The sequence below is a fragment of the Muscardinus avellanarius genome (genome assembly GCF_963383645.1).
Source record: "Muscardinus avellanarius genome assembly, chromosome: 5".
Classification (NCBI taxonomy): domain Eukaryota; kingdom Metazoa; phylum Chordata; class Mammalia; order Rodentia; family Gliridae; genus Muscardinus; species Muscardinus avellanarius.
Genome location: NC_137790.1, coordinates 42,110,015 through 42,137,477, shown reverse-complemented (window position 1 = coordinate 42,137,477; position 27,463 = coordinate 42,110,015). Strand labels below are relative to the sequence as shown.

General features: G+C 36.0%; 1 protein-coding gene across 1 annotated transcript in view; it reads right to left on the bottom strand.

The window, feature by feature from the left end:
* Window positions 1–27,463, bottom strand: part of ZNF654 (zinc finger protein 654) — a gene marked incomplete at both ends in the record, with an annotated part of 84,669 nt that overhangs the window by 25,341 nt on the left and 31,865 nt on the right. Inside the window, one exon of the mRNA XM_080696487.1 lies at window positions 16,375–16,456. Coding sequence (XP_080552613.1) covers window positions 16,375–16,456 — 82 coding nt within the window. The remainder of the gene's footprint in view (window positions 1–16,374; window positions 16,457–27,463) is intronic.

Here is a 27,463-nt window from a genome sequence, read left to right as displayed (position 1 = left end):
TACTAAATTTAGCAGACAATAAAAAAATTCTTGAAGCCGGGTGTAATCCAGCATTTGGGAGGCTGAGACCGGAGGATCACAGTTCGTGGACAGCCTCAGCTACTTAATGAGGCACTCTGTAACTTAATGACACCCTGTTCCAAAATAAAGAATAAAAATAGAGCAGGGGATATAGCTCAGAGGTTGAATGCCCCTGGGTCCCATCCCCAGACCTGCCAAAAAAAAAAAAAAAAAGCAAAAACATTTGAAGGTTTTGTTAAAAAAAAATTTTCCTGATCCCCAATTTAGACCACTAAATCAGAATTTCTAGGGGACTAGGGGAAAACCATGACAATTTGACAATTTGTATATTTAACAACTCCCACCTACAGGAGACTTTGAGATAGTGCCCCCCCCCCACTTCCTCACACCCCCCAGCAAGGGGATTGACCAGAGGCATTCACCTCCAAGCTACACCCTCAGCCTGATTTTATTTATTTGGAAACAGGGTCTCACTAGGTTATAGAGAGTCTCATTAAGTTGCTTAGGCTGGCTTTGAACCTGTTATCCTCCTCATATCTCAGCCTCCCAATTACTGGGATAAGAGGCAGCGAGTATGTTGCCCAGGCCGGCCCCAAGCAGTCCTACTACCTTACTATTTGGAACTATAGGCACTCCATTGGTAAAATACTTTTGTTCAGTACACTCACAAATATTATAAAATCTATATTTGTTCCCCAGAAAGTCTTTCTAATAAAATCTGTTCAGTCTAAGATAAAAATTAAATTTCAAATTATATTATGGCACTATAGTAACAAAACATGGTACTGATACAAAAAGAGACACACAGATCAATGGAACAGAATAAAAGATACTGAGACAAGTCCTAACAGTTATAGCCAATTGATTTTTGACAAAGGAGCCAAAAACATACACTGGAGAAAAGTCAGCCTTTTCAACACATGGTGCTGTGAAAACTGGATATCCATATATAGAAGAATGCAGTTAGATCCCTATCTCTCACCCTATACAAACAAGAGTTAACACAAGGTGGATTGAAGGCCTAGAAATGAGACCAGAAATATTGAAATTAGTAAAAGAAAACACAGGACTAACTTTCCAATATATTTGGTACTAGGTAAAGATTTCCTTAATAGGACTCTCAAAACTCAGGAAATAAAATTGAGAATCAGTAAATGGGGTGACATCAAATTAAAAAGCTTCTGCATAGCTAGGAAACCTGAGGAGCAAGCCTATCGAATGGGAGAAAAAAATTTGCCAGATACTCCTCTCATAGAGGACTAATATTTAAAATATGCAAAGAGCTCAAACAACACTTAAAAAATAAACTACTCAAAACATCAGTAACTGAAAGTCACTTCTCAAGAGAAATACAGATAGCTAACAAAAACATAAATGTTCTACATCATTAGTAGTCCAGGAAGTACAAATCAAAATTACTGACATTCCATCTAACTCCAGTTAGAATGGCAATCAATAATACACACAATAACAAATACTAGGGAGGATGAAGAGAAACAGGAACTCTTATACACTGTTGGTGGGACTGTAAATTAGTACAACCATTATGGAGATCAGTGTGGAGGCTCTTTAAAGTGATAAGAATGGAACTACCATGTGACCCAGCAATACACTCCTCTGTATTTTACCAAAAGAATTAGAATACTACACTGATACATGCATTGACATGTTTATAGCAGAACAACTTACAATAGCCAAATTATGGAACCAACCTAGCTGTCTGTCAATAGATGAATGGATGAAGAAAATGTGGTATATGAACACAATGGAATTTTACTCAGCCATAAAGAAAAAAATTATGTCACTTGCAGGAAAATGGGTGGAACTAGAGAATATTATGCCAAGCAAGATCACCCAGTTTCAGTCAAGAATTGTATGTTTTCTCTCATATGTGGGAGCTAAAGAGGAAGTAGGAACATTAAGGGGCTTCAGATAAATAAGAAAGAGACCAGTAGAATAGGGGAATAGAATTAGGGGAGGGAGCTGGGGAAGGGAAAAGGGAGGCTTGAGGATGGAAACAGTTCAAATAATGTTATTTCCATATATGAAGGTATCACTACCAACCTCACTAACATGTACATAAGGGAGGAGGGGGAGTGAAGTGAGATTGGGAAAGAAATATACCAAGCGCTGTGTGTAAGTATGTCTATATCACTTTGAACCTCACTTATGCTGCATAATTACAATGCACCAAAAGTATAAAAAACATGAATATTGTTTATGTACTTCTTGGGTCAATATACTATATTTTGGAGACTACTACTATGGGAAGTAGCTCTTGATAGTAAATAAAAATGAAATTAAGATTTCACTGTGGTCTATTATAAAAGATAGGATAAAAGAACAAATATGTTTTAGAAATCTTTTTTGATTCTTCTTTCCTTAAATAATATTTCCTTTTTCCATAATACTCAATTTTACTATATCTGAAGTAAATAAGAAAGCACTTACATCACTATAGAATTCACAACTTCTCTTAGATTATGGGAAGATTGGGTTTTTTTTTGGAATGTTTACTTAAATAATGAATTGGACATGTATATTAACTTAATCTTTCATTGTCAAGTCTGCTATTGTTATTTACTGTAAGGTGCTAAATATAATCTCCTTGATTACTTATACTTAACCTTGTGTGTTTCCCAATGACTGAGAGAAAACACAACTCTTTAACTCATTCTTTCACAACCTTTTCTGGTGGGGACTTAATGTTTTACTCCAGAAGAAAGACTTCTTTTCCCTGAACTGGCTGCCATTTTTTAAAAAGTTAACAGCCTATAAAGCATTACACATCAGTGTTTGGAACCTTCTACATGTTGGCTTGAACCCTTCTGCTGCTTATGACAGAATGAAACTCTAAATCTCTTGTTTAAAGATGTCCATGTAAGCCCAGCATGGTAACACACACCTGTCATTCCAGTACTTAGGAGACAGGGACAGGAGGATCATAGGATCGAGGCTAGCCACAACAACTTAGTGACATATTACTTAAAAAGAAAAAAAAAGAAAAAAAACTGGGGCCAAGGGTATAGATCAGAGGTAGAATGCCCCTGAAGTCCAATCCCCAGGTCCAAAAAAAAAGCCGATGTCCACATATTCACCCATTACACATCAAGAATCCTTTTCTGTAGCCTGATCTCTGCCACATTTCTCAATTTCACCTTGTATTTTCTTGCCAATGCCTTTTTATTTTATGCCACTCTTTCTCCTAAAACTTACATAATCATATCTAAATCTGATTTTTCCTAAGAAGTTTCCACTTCAGTACACTGATCCATATTAAACTTACTCTTCTGCAGTATTAAAAATCTGTATCAGGCTACTCTTCTGCTACATATCATATGGAGAGCCATGCATTATATCTTAATGTGTTGATATCTTACTTAGGTAATTAAAAGCTTTTTCAAACCAAGCCAGGAAAGGAAAAGTGTGCTAAATACATTCTTAATAGTAAGTTGCTTTTTTATTATTCAAGATAGGGTTGTATGGAAATTTGTGTTAGTGGAAGCACTATGGAGCATCTGTCTTTTCTTTTTTTTTTTTTAATAAAATGTAGACTCCAGAATAAAGTCACATAATAGCACTTACCAATTTGATTCATAAGGAAGTTGAGAAAGAGATGTAAAAGGTCTTCATTAAAGTTAATTTTAGGACTTCCGGGAAGATGGCGACCGAGAAAAGCGGGGCTTAAGAGCCCCACTAACAGCCAATCTCTATTACCACAAAATCAGCACCTTTCATAGCCAGAAAACACCATCACCAGAGAAATAAAAAAATCACCAGCCCCAGAGAGGAGGGGGGTCTCAGAACGGAGCTCAGAGCCATAGAGGAGATACACCGGCCTCACGCCTGAGGACGCTATAGCAGCACCTTACTGCTGGCGGCAGCGGCGAATTCACCAAACGGCTACGGCTACAGACCAACGCACTCAACAGCCCACCAGGCTCCAGAGAGGAGTGGCGGACAGCGAGCTGAGGGAATCAGAGCGGAGCTCAAAACCAGAGGAGAAATACGCCAGCCTCACGGCCGAGGGCATGGCAACAGCGCCATATTGCCACCGGCGGCAGCAGCAGTGAATCCACCGAGTCCACTACAGCTCCATCTGCGTACTCAACAACAGTGAGTCAAATTGTGGGCCACAGAGGAGAAATCCCAGTACTGACTCCCAGGGACTTGACCCAGTGGGGGAGTGGCGGTGGCAGAGATACCACACCATAGGAGAACGCCCAACCTGGCACCCCCCATAGTCTAAAGCAGCCTCAATTGAGACTCTGCGATACAACCCAGTAAAGGAGTAGTGGAGACTGAGATACCACAGACTCGAGATCCAGAGCACCTTAAGTGAAGTCGTAGTGACCCAAGGGAAGAACCCAGAGAAGGCACAAACTTCCGAAATCATGGGAAAGAGGAATAACAATGGAGCAATGAATGCCCACAACCCCACAACATCAGAACCCAATAAAACAGAAATTCAGAGATTTCTAGATCAAATCAGGAAAATAACTGTAGAAATAATAGAGGTGTTCCGAAAAGAATTCAGAGAGAGCCAAAAAGAGATAAAGGATGCAATTAATGAAGTAAAGGCCTCAATTCAAAGTACAAACAACCAATTAGACCACATGGAGAATAGAATCTCGCTCTTAGAAGATGAGCAATCCAAAAATGAACGCATAGTTTCTAATTTAGATAAAAAAATCCAACAGAAGGAATCTGACATTGAAGAAATATGGGCCCATTTTAAGAGAGCTAACCTAAGAATAATTGGAATAGAGGAGGGAAAAGAAGGTGAAACCAAAGGGATCAACAATCTCTTCAAGGAAGTAATAACAGAAAATTTTCTAAACATAGAGCAAGAGGTTGATACACAGATCCAGGAAACTTATAGAACTCCCTTTAGACAGGATCGGAGAAGAGGATCCCCACGCCACATAATTGTCAAAATGACCAATGTGGAAGCCAAGCAGAGAATCTTAAAGGCAACAAAAACAAAGGGCCAAGTGACATTCAGAGGCAAGCCAATTAGAATCACTCCAGACTTCCCAAACCAAGTCATGAGATCCAGAAAGGCTTGGAGTAACATATTCCAAACTCTGAAAGAAAACAACTTCCAGCCAAAAATTTCCTACCCAGCAAAACTTTCTATCAAATTAGATGGAGAAATAAGAAGCTTCCATGACAAACAGAAACTGAAGGAATTTTTGTCTTCAAAACCAGCACTAGAGAAAATACTCAAAGAGATTAACTACAAAAAAGAAATAGGTAACACACACCAGAACCAGAGAAACAAGATTTTCCATCCAACAGACAACTAAGATTGGTTATCTGTGGAGATTCATTATATATGTTAGTCTTTTACCTATCTCTAAATTGTATTGTTTGCTTTTATTGTTAATTTTTAGGATTTAGAAGTTGGACTATTAATATACCTTCAGATATAGCATTTGGAAATATTTTATCCCACTCTATCAGTAACTTTTAACTCTGTTTACATTGTCTTTGGATATACAATATTTTATTTTTTAGGGAGTTTGTATACCCTTCTGCTGCCTGTGCCATTGAAATCATATCCAAGAAATCACTGCCAATCTCAATATTGTGAAGTTTTATGACCCAGATTTTCTTTTAAAGTTTATAGTCTTAAGATTTATATTTAAGTCTTTTATCTATTTTGAGTTAATATTTGTATATGGGATTAGGTAAGGGTCCAATTTTATTCTTTTTCATGTAATTATTATTTTTCAACAATATTTAGTTAAAAGATTATTATTTCCTCCACCAAATGTTCGTGGAAATCTTGTCAAAAATAACTTGACAATATATGGAAGAATGTATCTCTAGGCTTTTATTTAACTCCAATGGTTTATATATCTGCCTTTATAACAGTACTACACTGTTTCAATTATTGTAGCTTTATATGGTTTGAAATCAGAAAATATATATCTTCTAGCTTTGTTCTTTTTCGAGATCGTTTTGGGTATCTAGAGTCCATATTCCATATTAGGATAGATTTTTTTCTGAAAAATAAATATATAAATATATGATAGTTTCACCTAAAAAAAAAAAAAAAAGAATTCTTTGGTAAGAAAGAAAGCAAAAAGAAATATTGAAATGTTATCTTTAAGTTATCAAAACCTTGGTATCAGACAAATGAAACTGTTATGTGAGATTATCATTGTTAATTTTTGATAAATTGCTATAATACTAGATGTCAACCACTAAGCCAAGCATGGGAAGGAGGGATGGGGAGGGAATGGGGTGGGGGCTGACTGGGCGATGTGTGCATGTATGTCTACAAAAGTTTTTTGTATCCCACTATGATGTATGAATACAGTGCACCAATAAAAAATTAGAAAATAAATAAATAAAATAAAATGAGAATAAAAAAGTTAATTTTATAAAACATAGCCTATAAAATACAGTAAAACTCCTTATAAACACTTTGGAATGAAGTGATAACAATCATGATTTTATTTTCATTGGTAATGTTATAGTATCGCACTTCAAAAAGTACAGTTCAAAAATTTAAGGATGTTGATCCTGGCATGGTGGTGCACGCTTGTAATCCCAGCATTTGGGATGTTGAGACAGGAGGATCCTGATTGGCAGACAGCCTCAGCTACTTAATAAGGCCCTTTGCAACTCATGGCTGGGCGTATAGCTTGGAGGTAGAATGCCCTTGGTTCCATCCCCAGTAGCACACACACAAAAAATTAAGGCTATTAAATTTTTTTTTACAAAAAGACATTTATGGTTAATTTTATGGTTAATTTTTTTTCCTATGATGGGTTCCTGAGAAGTATTTTAGCTCATGTTTTTAAAATCATTTAAATTAAGGGGCGTAGTAACACACACTTGTAATCCCAGCATTCTGGAGGCTGAGACTGGAGGATAGTGGTTCATGGACAACCTCAGCTACTTAGTGAGGCCGTGTTTCAAAATAAAAAATAAAAAAATAGAGCAGGGGGCCTATCTAGGAGGTCACATGCCCCTGGGTTCTATCCCCAGACCTGCAAATAAAATAAAATAAAACAACAAAAAAATTAAAAAATTCTAAGTCCATATAAAATAAAAGAAAGAGTTATAACAATGGAAAAGTTGCTGTTTTTCCAAAGTTTTTATGGAGAAAATAATTTGAAATGAATAATTTGGAAGTGTTTGCATCATTGCATTGATTACTATTGCAAAAAGACAATATGCCACTTATAAAAACTTAAACCAGAATTTTCTGTTGAAAAATATCTGAAATATTTTAATTAGTTTATAATTCATTTGTTAATAATCATTAGTATTAAGCTAGATGTGTAGTGGTAGAAGGCTTCTCTAACATTCATAAGGCCCTGAGTTTGATCCCTAGAATCAGAGAAAGAGAGCATTCTCGAGAAAGCTTGTCAGTATTCAAAATCACTGACTGCCTAAAATAATATCAAAAATTTAATATTCAGTGTTCAATAAAATATTTTACATAATTAGTGAAAGGATTTTTAAACTGGGCATTATAATCTAGAATAGGACATTTTTTCTACTTGGATCTACCAAGGTATCCTCTTCATCTATTTATGGCAATTAACCAAGTATCAAAATAAACTGATCCTAAAATTAGACTAGAGAAAATATCATAACATTTTTCAAAAATAAAGCATATTCAGTCACGCTGCTGTCATTCAGAGAGTTTCTACAACGATTATATTAAAAATACAATTTCACTTAATATTTTTGACACTAATCAATTATTCACACATAGAAAATTCTACCTTTGCCCTTATGATTTTCTCACAACTAAGCATACATTAATTTTGTTTTTTTTTCTACACATTGTGAAAATAGATGCTATAAGCAAATATTTGATGTTTTCATCCCACAACTACATTTATTGATCTGTCTTAGGTCTATTCCTTTATGCAATGGACCATGCAGTTAAACCTTTTAGGCAATAGACGTGTGTGTGTGTGTGTGTGTGTGTGTGTGTGTGTGTGTGTGTTTGGTGGGAGGTACTTACTGGCCATTGAGCCTAGGAGTGACCTACCACTAAGCGACATATTTATCTTAAAACAGGGTCTTGTTAAATTGCTACATGCTAGCCTTGTGTCACTACACCTTGCTCACCTGTTTTATGTTTATTAAAGTTCATCGAGGATGATGCATCTTTAAAAGGATTATTGGGCATAGAGTAAAACATGGCTAGGCACCACAAATAACTGAATTTATTAATTTATCTATCATTTGTTTTGGAAAACATTGGTATACCATACTAAGGGATTAAGACTACTAAGTATTGGAGAGAAAGAAATGAATGTCAGTCTCTGCCCACCAGATCTAAGAATGCAGTAGGAGATAGAATATAAGGGCTTTAGTTCTTTGGTAATGGTGGAAAGCCTTAGCAGAGAAAAGTCATATGCATCAAAATGAATTTTGAGCAGAGAGATGAAAACTTCTATTTGAGCAGAAAATATAACATGATTTTGAAATTACTCTTTTCCAAATGCCTTACCATAAACTTATATGATTGTATTCTTTTTTACCAACACTAAGGTTGTTTTGAATATCAAGATTATGACTTTGCCATATTAAATTGTTGGGAAACTTTTTCCAAGCACCCTAAAAGAGGCCATGGTCTAGGTTTTGAGAAGGTTTAGTGGAAAGTCTATAAATCTAGGAAAGATCAACACTTGCCCCAGAGAAACAGGTGAGCTTAAACTCTTTTTGAAACTCTTAAGGCTGGTTTTTTAATATATTTTGTTGTTCCGTTTTTTGGTGTGTGGGCTAGGGGGAGAGGGTTGTTACTGGCAATTAAACCCTAGCTCAGAGGTAGATAGCCTCTGCGTTCAAAATAAATAAATAAATAAATAAATAAATAAATAAATAACTGGGGCTAATTCTCTCTTGGAGTTATACCTCAACACTTTTTTTGTTTGTTTGTTTTGAAACTAGGTCTCATTACATTGCTGAGGCTGGACTGGGATCCTCCTATCTCAGCCTCCAAAGTACTAGGTAACGGGCATGCACCACCACGCCCAGCTTTGCACTAGTCTTTTCTTTTAGTGCTATTCCAATAAGACAGCTTTGGGACTCTTCCTATTTGGGAGACAGTAACCCTTGCATTCTTTCATTCACCAAAGGACACAGAGATTAAAAAAAAAAAAAAATGCTATAGAGTTCCAAAATTTTAAAGGCAAAATTCTAGTTTGAACAAGAATAAAAAAGTCTTTTTGACTTTACACACTGACTCCAAAGAATGGGAAGACTTTTCTCCAAGGTTAGGGCAGTTCATTAAAATATTGCATAGCTGAAACAGTAAGACTTTTAAATTCCTACTTTGGTCAGCATTTTGGTCCCTACCCCTAAGGCTCCTTAATTTTTTTCAAATTAATTGCTAAGTTTTAAAATATATATCTCTTAGCTGGGTGTGGTGGCACACGCTTGTAATCCCTGGGCTTGAGAGGCTGAGACAGGAGGATTGTACAGGTTTGAAACCAGCCTCAGCTACTTAGTGAGGCTCTCAGCAACTTAGTGAGACCCTGTTTCCAAATAAAATATAAAAAATAGGTCTGGGAGTATAGCACAGAGGTAGAAAGCCTCTGGGTTCTACCCCCAGTACCACCAAAAAGATAAAAAAATATAAAATAAAATATGTATCTCTTGATTTATAAAAAGATAAGTGTTGTGAGTTTAAAAAAAAAAGGAAAATAACAAACATAGGATGTAAATCTAACCAGGGTTTGGACACTGTTACTTGGGTGCTCCAATGACACTTAAAACCATTTAAAACCACATAACTATCTAGGGTGTGTGTGTGTGTGTGTGTGTGTGTGTGTGTGTGTGTTCTATTGGGGATAGAACCCAGAGGGCTATCTCTGAGCTTGTCAGCTATATTATCAAGTCTTTTTTCCCTTAGAAAACTTCCATAGACATTATTTATTCTGGCATTTGTTACCAAAGAGTTCACTGCCACCCTGATATTACTTCCCTTTGTAGGAATCCTGTTTATTCTACATGTGTCCCACATTTGTAGGAACTTTCCTTTTTCTGATAATTGGAAACTATAAAAAGACATGCTGATTATGATTTGAAAAACAATTTTCAAGGATTATTTCCTTTACAAATTTGATTTTTACTATAAATACACTGTTAATTGCCTTCACAACATTTTTAACTTAACAGTTTCCTCTCAAACAGTATTTCATCTTTATATGTTCTTTATAATTTCACAGACAGTATCTTGAGCTTAACATCAGCAAGGTTATGGATTTCAACATATCATTTTTAAAAGTTTACATATCAGCCAGGTGTGGTGGCGCAAGCTTGTAATTGCACCACTTAAGAGGCTGAGACAGGAGGATGCACAGATTCGAAGCCAGCCTCAGCTACTTAGTGAAGCTCTCAGCAACTTAGTGAGACCCTTTTTCCAAATAAAGTAAAAAATAGAGGTCTGAGAGAGCTGGCGTGATGGTGCATGCTTATAATCCCAGTGCTTGGGAGGCTGAGACAGGAGGATCACACAAGTTCGAAGCTAGTCTCAGCTACTTAGTAAGGCTCTCAGCAACTTAGTGAGACCCTGTTTCCAAATAAAGTATAAAATAGGTCTGGAAGTATAGCTCGGAGGTAGAAAAGCCCCTGGATTCCACCCCAGTACCCTCCCCCACACACACACAATAGGTCTGGGAGTATAAAAAAAACAAGTCCCTTAGTTTCACCCTAGTACCACCAAATAAATAGTAATAATAATAAAATAAATTTTTAAAAAGTTTAAATATCATATATTTCCATGTAACTGATGAAAACTGGTATTTATTTATTGTTTATTTATTTGGTCATCTTTAAAATATCTAGAATAGAGAGCTGTTTTACTAATGGATGGATAAGACCATATTAAATCCTTCAAGCCCAAATGAAGAGAAAAGAGGCACTGTCGTTTTTTTTAATTAACGGCATATTAGAGAATATACAGTAAGCTTTGATAGGATAGCTTCACAGCTTTAATAAAGATTTTCTTGTCTCAGAATATTAGGGCAGACTAGAATTCATTTGGATCATACCTCCATTTTTTTTTTTTTTTTTTTTTTTTGGTGGCACTGAGGGTGGAACCCTGGGGCTCTTCTATTTCCGGACTTACACTCCCAGACCTATTTTAAACTGTCTCAATAAGTTCTGAGAGCCTCACCAAGTAGCTGAGGCTGGCTTTGAACCTGTGCGATCCTCTTCTCTCAGCCTCCCAAGCACTAAGATTACAAGTATGTGTCACCACACCCGGTTTACCAGTTTTTCAATAGAAGGAAGGTTCTTAGGCAGAGACATACATTCCATTTTTATTAAATAACTTTTCATTTGTGCATTTTAGCCATACATCATATTAAGGTTTAGTCACAGAAACACAGATACAAGCCAGGCATGGTGGCGCACACTTGTAATCCTAGCACTTGGGAGGCTGAGACAGGAGGATCACATAGGTTTAAAGCCAGCCTTAGCTACTTAGTGAGGCTTTCACAGCAACTTGGTGAGACCCTGTTTCCAAATAAATATAAAATAGGTCTAGGAGTGTAGCCTGGAGGGAGAAAAGCCCTTTGGTTCCATCCCCAGTACCAAAAAAAAAAGAAAAAAAAAAAAAACAAAAAAGAAAAAGAAACACAGATACACCTAGCATATTCTTCCTCTGAATCCCACCCTGCTCCCTCCTCCTCCTGGTTCATAATTTTGAAATAGGTATTGATAGTTTCACAAATGGACATAGGATTTTTCATCAAGTCTCTCTTTTCCTCTCCCCTCCTCCCTTCATAAATCACTTTCCACTATTTTGCTGGTCTTTCTCATTTATCTGAAGTCTCTTGTTTTCTAGTTTCTATCTTCAACATCAGAGAAAAACCTATGACCCTTCACTTTCTGAGACTGGCTAATCTCACTTAGCATAATATTTTCCAGTTTTATTCATTTTCCTGAAAATGATATTAATTTTTCTCTTCTCTTTTATTTGTGGTTTTAGGGATTGAACCCAGGTGTGTTCTATCTCCAAGCTGCTCCCCCAGCCCTACTTTTTAATTTTTTATTTTGAAACAGGGTTTCACTAAATTGTAGAGGGCCTCACTAAGTAGATGCTGGCCCCAAACCTGCAATCCTCCTACCTCAACCTCCCAAGTACTGGGATTACAAGTATAAATCCACTGTGTGTATGTATATACCACATTCATCTGTTGATGGACACCTAGGCTAGTTCCAGTTTAACTATTGTGAATTGTACAGCTATAAACATTCCATTTCTAATGTAGTTAAAACAGTTAAACGAGATTCCTGTTTCCTAGGATCTATTCCATGCCTGGTACTCTTTTCAGAAGCAACAACAAGAATGAGATCAGCTATATACCAAAGCTCTACAGTCTGCTACTTCCTCCAGGCTCTATTATTAACATGTAGCTGTTAGATAGGGGGGATTACTAGATACCAATGGGTTTCTCTTCACCTCTTTCTCTCTTTTTTTTTTGTCTCATTCATTCTCACATATTTTCCTAATTCAACTTACTTAATCAAATATTTTTTGACCCATCTTTCAATCTGCATATATGTCTGAAAGTTGAGCATAAGGCCTTCATCCTAGTTTCAATTAATTATTTTGTCATTTTACATTATTTTTTCTATTTTACTGGGTATTTAGAAGATTTCTTAATGATGATAAAGTTGGCTTATCCTATGAGAAGTGTCACTTTATGATGAGGTAAAAATAATTACTAGAAATTAAAACTAAGAAAATTTAAAAACCCAGGAAATAGAACACATGGCTTTATAAGACTGGAGGTTTTTCTTGGTTGGAATAATGCAGAGGAAAAAAACATAAAATGTGGATAAGAAGAGTTCAAGATTTTCCTTTTTACAAATGAGTTTTAGAAGATCAGAAATTCATGAAAAACAGGGTAAGATAAAAAGTTAGGCTTTGGTCTTATTGTAAAAACTAAAATTCAAAAAGTATGACCTCAGAATTCACATCCTTTACAAGATAAGCTATATTGCCTTAAGAACAGAAACACGAACCAGATGTAGTGGTACATGCCTGTAATCCAGTATTTAGGAGGTTGAGACAGGAGCATTAAAGGTTTGAGGGCAGCCTCAGCAATTTAGCGAGACCTTCAGTAACTCAATGAGACTCTATTTCAAAATGAAAAAGGCTGGGGATATAATTCAAAAGTAGAATACCCCTGGGTTAATCCCTAGTACCATAGGAAAAAAAACAATAATAAAACAGTGACATGATCATTTTGCATATAATGATACCAAACACTTTACTAATTAACCCACACAGTAACTCTGTGTGGCAAGTACAATTAATATCCCCAATTTACAAATGAAGAAACTGTTACAGAAATTATGTAACTTGATCAAAATGACAGAACAAATAATAAAGCTGTTATATTCATAGTTGAAATGAGGGTGGAGGAAAAAGAACATTTACTTAAAATCTAGTGAAGAATATTTGAGTCATCTCTTGCTACTTAAAGTATGGCCAGAGATTAATGCCTTCAGTATCATCTTGTTAGAAATACAGACTAATAGTCCACACCTCAAAACTACTGAATTATATTTTAAATTTTAACAAGATCCTTATGTGATCTCACATACATTAAAGTATGAGCAGCATGAGTTTGCCCTATTTATGGTAGAAGAGAAAGATTCCACCTTAGTCTCTATACAAAGAGATCAACTTCTTAAGAAAATCATGTTTAAACTAGTACTGTAAAGCAGGTAAGGTGGTGCACGCCTGTAATTCCAGTTCATGGAAGGCTGAGACAGGAGGAATCCAGGTTAGCAGTCAGTCTCAATAACTTAATAAGGTTGTTAGTAACAGTGAGACCCTGTTTCAAAATAAGTGATAAAATAGAACCAGGGGTATAGCTCAGAAGCTATAGAATGCCCTGGGTTCAATCCGCCGCACTACACACACACACACACAAACTAGTTCCGTATATTAAAAATATTTCAAAAAGTAACATTAGGAATGTCATTGTCATCAAATTATTAAAGGTCAGTTAAAAGACTGGATAATTCACAAGCTTAGCAAATGCAAGGTCTTAGAAAGGTGTACATGGATTACATGTTGACTTCTGCTAGGTGGAGAAGGTCAGAGACCTGAGAGGCACTAACAGCAGTACTCAGTTCAGAAAATAAAGAATGATTCCCTAGGTAGAGCTAAGATGGGAGCAAAAGATGAAATCTCTCCAATAAAGTAGGATTTAGAAGGCTCAAGGAAAATCTAAGTAAGAAGAAGCCACAGCAACAGAAATGACAGAGAGATTATTTTAAATGGGGTGTGGGAGTAATTAGCTTGGGCTTTAAAATTTAGCCAGAATTGCAGATATTAAGAGAATTAGTGCCTAAGACTTAAAAAGGGAGGGAGTAGCCAGGCATGGTGGCACATGCTTGTAATCCCCATGCTTGGGAGGCTGAGACAGGAGGATCACATAGATTCAAAGCCAGCCTCAGCTACTTAGTGAGTCTCTCAGCAACTTAGACCCTGTTTCCAAATAAATATCAAATAGGTCTGAGAGGATAGCCTTGAGTAGAAAGCCTCTGGGTTCCACCCCAAGTACCACACCGCCCCCCCCCCAAAAAGGGAGGGAGTGACTAGAAACCAAGAACTCTTCTTGAAGAATTATTTTGGTAACTGAATGGACACCAACTTTTCAAGAGAAAAAAAACTAAGGATTTATCCCTAGCAGATGTTGTTTTCATATATTTAAAATAGAAATTAAATACAGTTTCTTAATGGCTCCAAATATTTATGTGGTTCTCATAATCAGTGCTCAACTGATACCTCCATGAGGTATTCCCTGACCATCTCATTTAAAACTGAAATATCTAGCCAGGCGTGGTGGCACACACTTGTAATTTCTGCATTCAGGAGACTGAGACTGGAGGATCGCGGTTCGCAAACAGCCTCAGCTAGTTAGTGAGGCCCTCTGCAACTCAGTGAGACCTGGTTTCAAAATAAAGAATAAAAAATAGGGCAGGGGGTACAGCTTAGAAGTCGAATGCCCCTGGGTTCCCCCAGACCTGCAAAAAAATAAATATGAAACTGAAATGTCTTTTACCAATACCACTATGCCAACATTCCCTATCCTTGTGTCCTGTTTTTCTGTTTTGTTTTGTTTTCTAAAATACTCTTCAAAACAGCTGGGTATGGTGGCTCATGCTTATAATCCTGGTACTTGAGAGACTGAGACATGAAGACCTCAGATTTGAAGACAGCCTCAGCAAGTAGTAAGACTATCATCAACCTGATTCGAATTAAAAATAAAATTGGGCTGGAGATGTAGCTTGGAGGTAGAATGTCTCTGGGTTCAATCCTCAGTACCAATAAAAAAATTAAAAAATAAATACTTTTCACTTATAATGGTTTGATTTCCTGTTTTTCCTTACATTTGAATTTAAACTTGGCCTGAGCAGTCTTTCTGTTTTGCTTACTACTATTTTCCACAGAGCTCAGTGCCTAGCACATTAGAAAAATGCAGCAAATATCTGCTGAGAAGTTGTTAAACAATGGATTGCTAAGAACACAAGTGTCAAAGGAAAAATTAAATGAAAAAGTATTCTTATATCTTCTGCTGAATGTATAAATGAATAGATTGTTCATTATAATTTACCAAATATAGCAATACTTCTGATTGACCATAATCCTTTCTTTTAACACATGGTACAAAGCATAAGCTATGTTGGAGACTTTGCCCTTGGAAGAGCTCAAAATAGGTCTTGCTTTTTATTCCATCCCAGAGATGTGCTAATGAGATAATACTAAAGACATGAGTTAGCCATAGTACTAGCTGTTGCTTCTCAGTAATGGTAAAAAGATCAAAAGCTCTTTTGACTGACAGGAGAGGGCTTAAAATCGTTTGTCAATCTTATCTAGATTTATTTTCTCCTACACCAGAAAATGCAAAAAAAAAAAAAAAAAAAGAAAGAAAGAAAAAATCTTCTGCATCCTAGCGTGAGAAGGTTCTGATATACAACTACAAAAAAAAGTGGCATGAACAACAGCCTGCTTCTCGTCAGGGCAAGAAGAATGCTTTTTAACAAAGACTAAGTTCTGTATTACAGCAATAAAAAGCAAGTAAATGCCCAAAATGTGCTTAGGAATCTACAAGGGCAGTTGTAGCTCTGATCTGACAAGAGTGAAATTAGAATACTAGCTATGAACTGCTCAGGAATACAGTTAAAAATTAATTTTAAGACCTTTGTTTATCTGCCAACTTAATAGGGTCTTAAACACTGTCACCTAATGACCATAAAAACTTTTAAAAAAGTAAATAATCAATAAACTATTTTAGGTGAGAAGAAAATGTTTTAAATGTAGACAGTATATGAAGTAGTTAACTGTTTTACCTGGAATGATCCCAGAATATCCTTTAAAGGCTCTTCATAAAACTCATCTCTTCCAAAGAACAGCAGCAACTCAAAAAAACTCCTAGAAAGAATAAATGAATGATAACTTTTATTGATTCTTTGAATTTTTATTCAAGTTTAAAAGATTATTAAATCATTTCAAAATAAAGTAATGTGGTTTTAAAGAACTAGCTATCATCTATAATTTATAATATTTTTCAGTAAGATCATAAGTAGTCTCAAGAAATAAAAAAATATGTATTAAAATTGCTATACTATGAAACAATTACAACATCACTGTCCACAATGAAATAAAGTTCAGTGGTATGAATGGTGGCCTTATGTAGAAAAATAATCCAAAAAGGCACAGAGTCTAGTTTTACCATGGCACATTGGGCTCCCAAGAATATCCAGAATCTACTTTTCTTCAAAAGTATATAAGGTTTGGATAAAAAATAACATAAAACGTAAAGCTAGAAAATAAACATGAAACTCTTTATCTTTAAATTATAGCATATGTCACCAACTATATCTAATAAATGATATGATTCCTAAAACTCTTTGCTTACCTTGATGATCAAATTCTGTGGCTTCTCTGGTTTAAATTACTTGAAAATACTGCTACTAAATACTAATATTTTTAATAACTTATGATTTCATAAAGGAATATATACTATTTCCTTCTCACAAACATGGAAAATTAATAAATTATTTAATATTTTTAGCAACCTAAAAGTAATACGAATGAAAAATCCTCTAAATCCTAGATTTGAATTTATTTCACATATACTCAACTAGGAATATCTAAGATGACATTCTAATAAATGATACTGCCTTTAATCAAATTAAATCACTAATGAAGACTGAAATTATTTTTTTAAGTAGTACTGGGGTTCCTGGAAACCCTTTTACCTCCGGGCTATACTCCCAGACACCTATTTTTTATATTTTTATTTGGAAACAGGGTCTCTTAAGCCTGCGAGGCTGGCTTCGAACCTGTGCGATCCTCCTGTCTCTACCTCCCAAGCATGAGGATTACAAGCGTACGCCACCACGCCCAGCCTAAAGTCTTAAATTTTAAAAATGCTAAAAACATTTAAAACCAATTAAAAGCAAAATAATGTACAGAAAAGGAACCTTTGCTGATTTCTCTAACTATAAGGCTCCTGTAAGTAATTAAAATAAAAAACCTTCAACAACCCAAGAGAAAATTGGAAGAGAATATTTCACAGAAAAGAAAGACAAGTGAACTTTTTTCAAATATGCAAAGAATTATCTACCTTACTCATGATTTAATAAGCAAAAACTATGAAGATAAAAATAATTTCTCCTATGATATTTACAACAATAAAACAGTTCATGGCTCTGGTAAAGAAACAGGCCATGATATTTTATTAGAGGGAATGTAAATGGTAGTATCATTTGATCTAGCAATACCATTATAGGAATTTCATCCTCTAATGTACAACACATAAGTTCAAAGATGTACTGCTACACTCTGGATCTGGTGTGTCCCCAAAGTCTTATGTTTTGAAGATTTGGTCCCTAAAATAGCAATATTCAGAGATGGGGCTTTTGGAAAGTGGTTATATGATTAGGGTTTGGACCTTATCAATGGCATAATCTACTGAGCAACTTGTGGTTGGATGGCATTGCTGGAGGTGGTGGAAAGTGTAGAAGAGCCTATTTGGAAGTAGGTAGGTTGCTGAGGGTGTCCCCTAGAAGGGTATTTCTGCCCCAGTCCCTCCCTGGGTCGCTCTCTCTGTTTAAAAAAGTAAAAAAAAAAAAAAAATTCATGACAGGTAAATATTACATGAAGAAATTTGAACATCTGCTATTATATAAGGTGTTAATGGAACACAGTTCCATACTTTTTATTTTAACATTGATTATGGCTGCATTCACACTCTAATAGCAGAACTAAGTAGCCGCAAGGAAAACTATAGGCTGAGAACCTAATATCTGTCACTTCACACAGGCTTAGCACACATTCTCAAAGTGGGTGACACTGACCCACTGAAGGGTTCCAGGATGGAAAAATAGATATATAACGATGTCTATTTGTTTGGTTAAAGAAAGTAGATTTCTAGTAGACACTGAGTAATTGTTTTTCTGAAAATGGGATGGTAAATCTAATAAGTTTGAGAACCTTTGGCTCTAGAGTCACTTATTTTGGCCTTAAATCTCAGCTCTAACATTTACCTGATTTGTATCCCTGAGCAAGTTATTTAATATCTCATTGTCTCAATTTCTTTTTAATACAGAATAATACCGTAGCTGCTTTTTGAAAAACACTTGAAACTCATGGACCAAATGTAGGATAAGGAAGTACTAATTATTCGGTAATTAGTGCTATAGGGGTTTGCTGATAATAATACAAATTTGAGAGATATTGTGTCTCAGTTCCAGACCATTACAATAAAACAAATACCACAATAAAACTAGTCACACAACTGGGAATAACAGCACATCCCTGTAATCCCAGCACTTGGAAGGCTGAGAGAAAAGATCACATTTTCAAGGATAGCCTCAGCAATGTATGGACACCCTGTTTCAAAATTAAAAAATAAATAGGACTGTGGTTATAGCTTAGAGGTAGAATGTCCCTCAATTCTCAGTATCACCAAAAAAAAAAGGAAAAAAAATAGTCACACAATTTGTTTTCCTTATACATAGAAAATTTATGTTTACAGAATACTAAATGTGCAAAAGTATGTCTAGCCGGGCGTGGTTGCACACTTTTGTAATCCCTGTGCTTGGGAGGTGGAGACAGGCCAGCCTTGCAAATTAGCCAACAGCATTTCAGAAGAAAAAAGAAATAGGGCTGGGCGTAGAGCCCTAGGTGCAGTCCCTAGTACCACCAAGAAATAAAATTGGAATGAATTCTCGCAAACTCAGTTTTATCAAAATAAGTTCATAGAATATTTTAAGTCCTTTGTTGTCACTTCAGCAATGTTTACAACATATTTACCAGGAGTAGATTATATTTCAAGAAATCAATTCCCTCCTTATTCCCACTTAGTGTCTCTATGCAGCCCAGGCTGACCTTGAACTCTAGGGTTTAAGGGATCCTCCTGCCTCAACTTCCAGAGTAGCTGGGACTACAGGCACACCACCATGCCCAGCTAGAAACCACTTTCTCTCTTCATAAGATTCTTTCTTCATTAAAATTTTATCAAAAAGTTGCACCCATTCAGTCACATCTTTAGGCTCCATGCCTAAATTTTGATTATTTTGCTAGTCACGGAAGCCTCAAACCTTTCAAAAGTCAACCAAGAGGGTTAGGATAAACTTCTACCAAACTCCTGTTAATGTTGCTATTTTGATCTCCTCTCATTAGTCATTAATGGCAAATGTTTTCAAAGGGTTTTCCAATAGCTTTATGAAATATATTCCTTTAATAAGACCTTAAAGTCTTAATGTACTCTTTAAAACAAGGGCACAAGGTAAGTGTTACGTTAGCAGACATAAAAACATTAATTTCATTGTACACTTCCTTCAGAGCTCTTGGGTGACTTGGTATATTAATAATGAACAGTACTATTTCGAAAAGAATCATTTTTTTCTGAGTAGTAAAAGAGTGATCTTAAAATATTCAGTTAACCATGTTGTAAACAGATGTGCTATCATCCAGACATTGTTGTGCTACTAATATGGCACATGCAGAATAGATTTAGTATGATTCTAAATGCCCTAGGATTTTCCAAATGGTAAATGAACTTCAATTTAAAGTCACCAGCTAATTAGCCCTAAGAAAACTCAGTCTATACTTTGAAAAGTCGGTCTATCCTCTGAAGCCAAGCACTGTCTTCTCTCACTATAAAAGTCCTAAATAGAAAGCTATCTGAAAAGATGTTGTTTAGTGTAGCCAATGCTACAGTTTGAATCTTAAATATCCCTCAGAGGCTCATGTGTTAAAGGTTAGATCTCCAGCTTATGGCCCTATTGGAAGGTGGTAGAGCCTGTAAGTGGTGAGGTCTAGTGGGAGGTCTTAAGGCACATCGGGTGTAGCCTTGAGTGGGATTATGGAACACGGGTCTCTTCCTCTGTTATGCACTCTGGTCATGATGGGTAAGCCTTGCCACAGGCCCAAAAGGACAGAGCACACTGAATATAGACTGAAACCTCCAAAACTGTGAGTCCTCTGCCTTCTTTTCAAGTTGATTATTTCAGGTATTTTGTTATAATAGAAAACACCAAACCCTGGCTTTTGCCTATGTTGATTTTCCTTTCTCATTAAGCTTAATTATTTCTAGTTTTTAATTCAAAGAAAGTGTGACTTCCTTTTACTTGAACACTTACACACCACTGTAGGGTTACTAATTGGAATAATTTCAGTATCTTTGTATCTCAGATATAAGACAGGCCTGAGAGAGACTAGGGTAGCCCAGTTGATAACACAAGCAAATTTTTTTTAACTAAGTTTGCTGTCTCATATGGATGCAGTCCTTAACAACCCATAAGAGATATAATAAAAGAAAAGGTTCAAAATATTGTGAGAATTGTCAAAATAAGACACAAAGTGAGCACATGGAAAATGGTGGCTATAAACTTGGTTAGATCCAGGATCGCCAAAAAACTAATTTGTTTAAAAAATAATAGTATCTGTGAAGCACAATAAAATGAGGTATGCCTGTATTAGTACTAATATTATTGAAATTATCTAAATTTCCTTCAGCAAACTATAAGAAAATAAGATCCTCAGAGGCTTACTCTTCTTAACTACACATCAGTTTTGTTGAAATATAACACACTAGTTGTTTTTAAATTATGAATATTTTTAAATATATGATTCATCAAAACATTTCCAAAAATTTATTCTCACCATTAATATTTTAATGTTTAGTTTAATATAATGTATTTCTCTAGCATGTTTGTTTAATATGTTAATAGCCATACATTAATATATAATTCTAGGCAAAATTATGGGTTACCTACAAGTATACCTAAATTAAAATAATTATTCAAGACAAAATTACCTAAATAAAATAATCATGTGCATGGTGGCGCACGGTTGTAATCCCCATGCTTGGGAGGCTGAGACAGGAGGATCGTGCAGGTTCAAAGCCAGCCTTGCTGGCTTAAGAGACCCTGTTTCCAAATAAAAAAATACAAAATAGGTCTGGGAGTGTTACCCGGAGGTAGAAGGGCTTCCAGGAACCCCAGTACCCCCCCCCCCACACACACACAAAAAAAAAAAATCAACAAAAATATTTGGTAGTGGAACAAGTAAGTTATAAATGGTATACCTTTTGTACTAAAAATTACCATATATAAAACCATATTTCTGGCCAGGTGTGGTGGCACACACTTATAATCCCAGCGCTTGAGGAACTGAGAAAGGAGGGTTGCACGGGTTTGAAGCCAGCCTTAGCAACTTAGTGAGACCGTTTCCAAATAACTATTAAAAAAAAAAAATAGGTCTAGGAGTATAGCCTGGAGGTAGAAAAGCCCCTGGGTTCCACCCCCAGTACCACAAAAATAAATAAATAAATAAATAAATAAATAAATAAAGCCATATTTCTTTGTGTTCATCTACCAGTATATTCTTGTTACTATACAGGCTTAACTAAAGTGTTACGGGAGTCTCTAGTTAAAAGACAAATAAGATTCTGTCATTTGGATACTTAGAATTCTTACCACATTTTACCCAAATGGAAATAAGGTAACAGATTTCTTTAAAATATATAGACACACATATATAAAGTGTTTAGTAGTTTTAACCAGAATTACTCTTTTTTGGATCTCTGTAGCACTTAGTAATTTTCACACTGAAGTACAAGAATGTGGATGTATGCATATACCTACCATAGGAACCATTAAGTCACAATACAATAGTCCACTTAGCAACTTAAGTCAGAGGAAATTAGGTCTACTTGATGTAAAGTAAAAAATAAGTAAAAATAAAGTTACTACCCACATTATTTAAAACATTCAGTTCTTATTCAGGTACACACCTGTAATCCAAGTACTTGAGAGGCTGAGATAGGAAGATTTCGGGTTCAAGGACAGCCTCAGCAAGTAGTGAGATTCTCATCAACCTAGCAAGACCTTGTTTAAAAGTAAAAATAAAATAGGGCTGAGAGTGTAGTTTGGAGGTAAAATGCCCTTGGGTTCAATCCCCAGTGTCACACAAACAAACAAACAATAAATTCAATTCTTAAGCTTTTTTTCTGTATGTATGAAGTCTAAATCTTGGTTTCTTAGTAATTTCTACTCAATGCTACTGATCAAAGAGCACTTATTTTTAACATATTCAACCTTCAAATGCATTTATCACTTTTAAAACATTTTTCTCAGCAGTATATCTACTGTGGAAGAATGCCAGTTCTGTTCATATACATATTGACAAAGATAAAAAAAAACTACATTATATTTTCCATAGTATGACAGACTAAGTACCTTTAATGATTGTACCCCTGAAAATAATTAAAATGCTAAACAGCTGGCTTTGCTTCAACTAAAAACTGAAATATACTTAGTATATCTAGACAATAAAGAAAACTGCCTGTCTGAACTGAAAGCTAGGTAAAAAAAAAGATGAGAGGGCTCGACGTATTGCCATACACTTGAAATCCCAGTGCTTGGGAGGCTGAGATCGGAGGATCACAAGTTTGAAGCCAACCTCGGCAAAACAAGGCACTCCACAATTTAGTGAGACCTTGTTTCAAAATAAAACACAAAAAAGGGCTGGGGATTTGGCTCAGAGGTAGAATGCCCTTGGGTTCAATCCCCAGTGAAGAAGAAAGAAAGAAAGAAAGAAAGAAAGAAAGAAAGAAAGAAAGAAAGAAAGAAAGAAAGAAAGAAAGAAGGAAAGAAAGGGAGAGAGAGAGAGAAAGGAAGGAAGGAAGGAAGGAAGGAAGGAAGGAAGGAAGGAAGGAAGGAAGGAAAGGAAGGAGAAAAGACGAACAGACAAGAGAGGGAACTGCTTTGAAAATTCTCTCCTGTAGGTTCTGACATTGATTCATACTACCTTATGTGGTCTAAAAATTCTTAGGGCAACAATTTCGCTAATATTTATCCTGAGCTATGGGCCGGGCGTGGTGGCGCATGCTTGTAATCCCCGCACTTGGGAGGCTGAGACAGGAGGATCGCACAGGTTCGAAGCCAGCCTCAGCTACTTAGTGAGGCTCTCAGCAACTTAGTGAGACCCTGTTTCCAAATAAAATATAAAAAAGGTCTGAGAGTATAGCCCGGAGGTAGAAAGCCTCTGGGTTCCACCCCCAGTACCACCAAAAAAACAAAAACAAAATATTTATCCTGAGCCACTAATATCCCCCGGAAACTGGTAAAAACGTACACAAATCCTTTCTGTACAACCCATCTTCTTTCCAGGCTTTAATTACTGATATATTTATTCCAAAAAAATACAAATTCACAATGTAAATAAAAATAGCAAAAAAAGACCCCAACAACATAGCCCCATGAGCAAGAGCCAATCCGTGACTGTATTAAAATCACACACAGATGGATATGGTGGTGCACCATATCATAAATCCCAGTACTTGGAAGGCTGAGACAGGTGGATTGCAGGTTCGAAGACAGCATCAGCCAGTAGGGAGACCTCTTTCATCAATCAAGCAAGACACTGTTTTAAAATAAAAATAAAAATAAAATAGGGCTGGGAGTATAGTTTGAAGGTAGAATGCCCCTGAGTAGATTCTCTAATACCACACATACACAAAAAGACTTCAATGAGATGACATTAAGAAAATGGGATAGTCTATTTTGGTTTTTTTTTTTTTTGGGGGGGGGGTTGTGGGTCTGGGATGGAACCCAGATTCGACCACCGAGCTACAACCCCAGCCCTATTTTTTATTCTTCATTCTGAAACAGGATCTCACTAAGTTGCAGAGGGCATCACTAAGTAGCTGAGGCTGTCCACAAACCACGATCCTCCAGCCTCAGCCTCCCAAATGCTGGGATTACAAGTGTGCGCCACCACGCCCAGCTAGTCTATGTTTATTTTGAATCAGGGTCTTATTAAGTTGCAAAGACTGGATTGGAACCTGAGATCCTCCTGCCTCAGCCTCCCAAGTACTGGGATTACAGGAGAGAGCACCTGTACCCAAAAAATTGTATTCTTGATGATTGCCATTCTAACTGAAGTTAGGTGGAATCTTGGTGTTGTTTTGGTTTTTTGTTTTGTTTTGTTTTTCTGTTGCTGGGGATTTAACCAAGGGTTATTCTACCTCCAAGCCACACTCCAAACTGTATTTTACTTTTTATTCTGAAACAGATTTTGACTAAATTGATAAGGCTGGCCTAGAACCTGTAATCCTTCTATCTCAGCCTCTCAAGTACTAGGATTACAGGCTTATACCACCACACCTGACTTCCTGGTGTGCTTTTAATTGACATTTCCCTCATTGCTAATGATGTTAAACATTTGTTCATGTATTTGTTGGCAATTTTATTTCTTCTTCTGAGAAGTGTCTGTGAACCATCAAGTTATAGAAAACTTAAACAGACGAGTAACAAGCAATGAGATTGAAGCAATAGTAAGAAGCCTTCCAATAAAGAAAAGCTCAGGAACAGAGGGATTTCCAGCTGAATTCTATAAGACCTATAAAGAGGACATAATCCCAATGCTCATTTAACAATTCCATGAAATAGAAAGAAATGGTACTTGATCCCAAACTCATTATACCAAAACTGAATAAAGATACCTCAAAGATAGAAAATTATGCACCAATATCCTTGATAAACATAAATGCAAAAAGTATTGATTAAATAGTAGCAATTGTTATTCAAGACATCAAAAAGATTGTGCATCATGACCAAGTTGGTTTCATTCCAAGGAAGTAAATTTAGTTCAACATATGCAAATCAATACATGTAATCCATCACATATATAAAAGACAAAAACTACATGATCACTTCACTAGGTCTGAAAAAATCATTTGACAAAATCTTACATGCATCCATGTTAAAAACATTCAAGAAATTGAGGATAGAAAGCCTTTCTCCAGCATTCAGGAGGCTGAGACCAGAGGATCACATTTTGCAGACAGCCTCAGCTACTCAGTGGCCCTCTCTACAACTCAGTGAGACTCTGTTCCAAATTAAAGAGTAAAAAAATAGGGGAAGGGGTGTAGCTCAGAGGTCAAATGCCCCTGGGTTCCATCCCCAGACCCGAAAAAGAAAAAGAAAGAAAAAAAAAGAAAGAAAGCCTTTCTAACTATGATCCTAAATTCTGAAGTAATAGGGAAATATTGATGTTTTAATTATACATACACATATATGTATATATACTTATATGTATGTGTGTGTGTGTGTGTGTGTGTGTGTATAAAATTTGTTGTAGTGGTGGTACTAAGGATTGAATTCAGGCATTCTACCTCCAAACTACACCCCCAGCCCTATTTTATTTTTTATTTTGAAACAAGGTCTCCGTAAGTTAATGAGAGCCTCACTACTTGCTAAGGATGTCCTCAAATGTGCAATCCTTTTGTCTCAGCCTTCCAAGTACTGGGAATACTGATATAGCATCAACAGAATTGTTATCTGGTCAGGCAATATTTTCTTCCAAGATTATACCTTGTACATTAGTGGAGAAGAAGGCTAGATTCTCACATAACAAAAGGGCCAAGAGGCAAAACAAGGTCAAAATCCCCATTTGATAATGGAATTAATCCTACCCAACAAGGCTGAGCCCTCCTTGACCAATCACCACTCAAAAGCCCCACCTCTTAATACTGTTGCAGTGGCAATTAAATTAACATGAGTTTTAGAGGAGACAACATCCAAACTAACAAGGGTCATCTGAAAAAGATATTCAACTTCTAAGCCAGACATGGTAGCACACGCTTGTAATCCCAGCATTCAGGAGGCTGAGACTGGAGAATCGCAGTTTGCAGACAGCCTCAGCTACTTAGTGAGGCCCTCTGCAACTCAATGAGACCCGGTTTCAAAATAAAGAATAAAAAATAGGGCAGGGGGTGCAGCTCGGAGGTCAAATGCCCCTGGGTTCCATCCCCAGACCCACACACACACAAAAAAGATATTCAACTTCTATAATTTAAAAAATACAAAAATAAAACTATAATTAGATGCAATTTTTCATTTAGTAGATCACCCCCCCAAAAAAAATTAAGGCTGACAATATAAAAATATCATTAAGTCAGAGACAAAGCCCATTTTGGGGGCTTGGAATGGAAAGGACACTGGGAATAATTAGCAAAATTATAATTTGTTCATCCATCTGCCTAGATTCTAATACCCCCAATCTACTGACAAAAAAAATGCAAAAGGTTCTTAATCATTTCATTGTTTATAATAGGAAAAGGATTAAAACAATTCAAATACATATCAATACAGTGGAGGAGGAGGAGGGTTTTTCTTCTCCCTTGGTTAAGAAACTAAACTGTTGGCAGTTTTGAGAGAATGAGGTCAAGAGGAAAGATGGAAATGGGGAAAAATGCCAGAGTGCAAAGGTCATTGCTCCAGCAACATTTAATTTCTTTGGAAGAGAAGAAAGTAGTAATTCTGTTTGCCCACTTCGCAAAAGCCCTAAAGATTGGTCATTGGCCTGAATGAAAAATATGTGATTCTTTTATCTGTAGTCTTCTAAATTACCTAATTTCTTACTCACAATTTCACACCTTCCATACTCAAATTTTACATCTCTTGGTGGAGGAAGGCAACACAGAATGGCTTAAAAGATAGTGGAAAATATGATTTTACCTGTTAAACATAATTTATAATGCTGTCTTACAAATAAGCAAGCTATACATAAAAATAAAACGGTATTTCAGAAATACAATTTAATCTATTCCTCTGATATTTTCTAGTGTATTGTAATAGTGATAATTTCACAACCCACTATTGTGGTATGAGTACAATTTGAGGTCAAATGAATACAAAAATGAAAGCTGTAATTTCCTCTCCTGTTTCAATTACTACTCTGTTTTCTGAACTCCACAAAATTGTGAATATCTTAAATTAACAGATGATCCTTCTGAAATCTCTTCATTCTCTCTCTTTTACTTATTTACTATAATTTTAGTAGGCTTCTGGGAGAGCAAAAAGGAAAAACATAAGTGATCAGTCTGTAATCTGTATTCAAAGTTCTCTACAAGTATTTTTA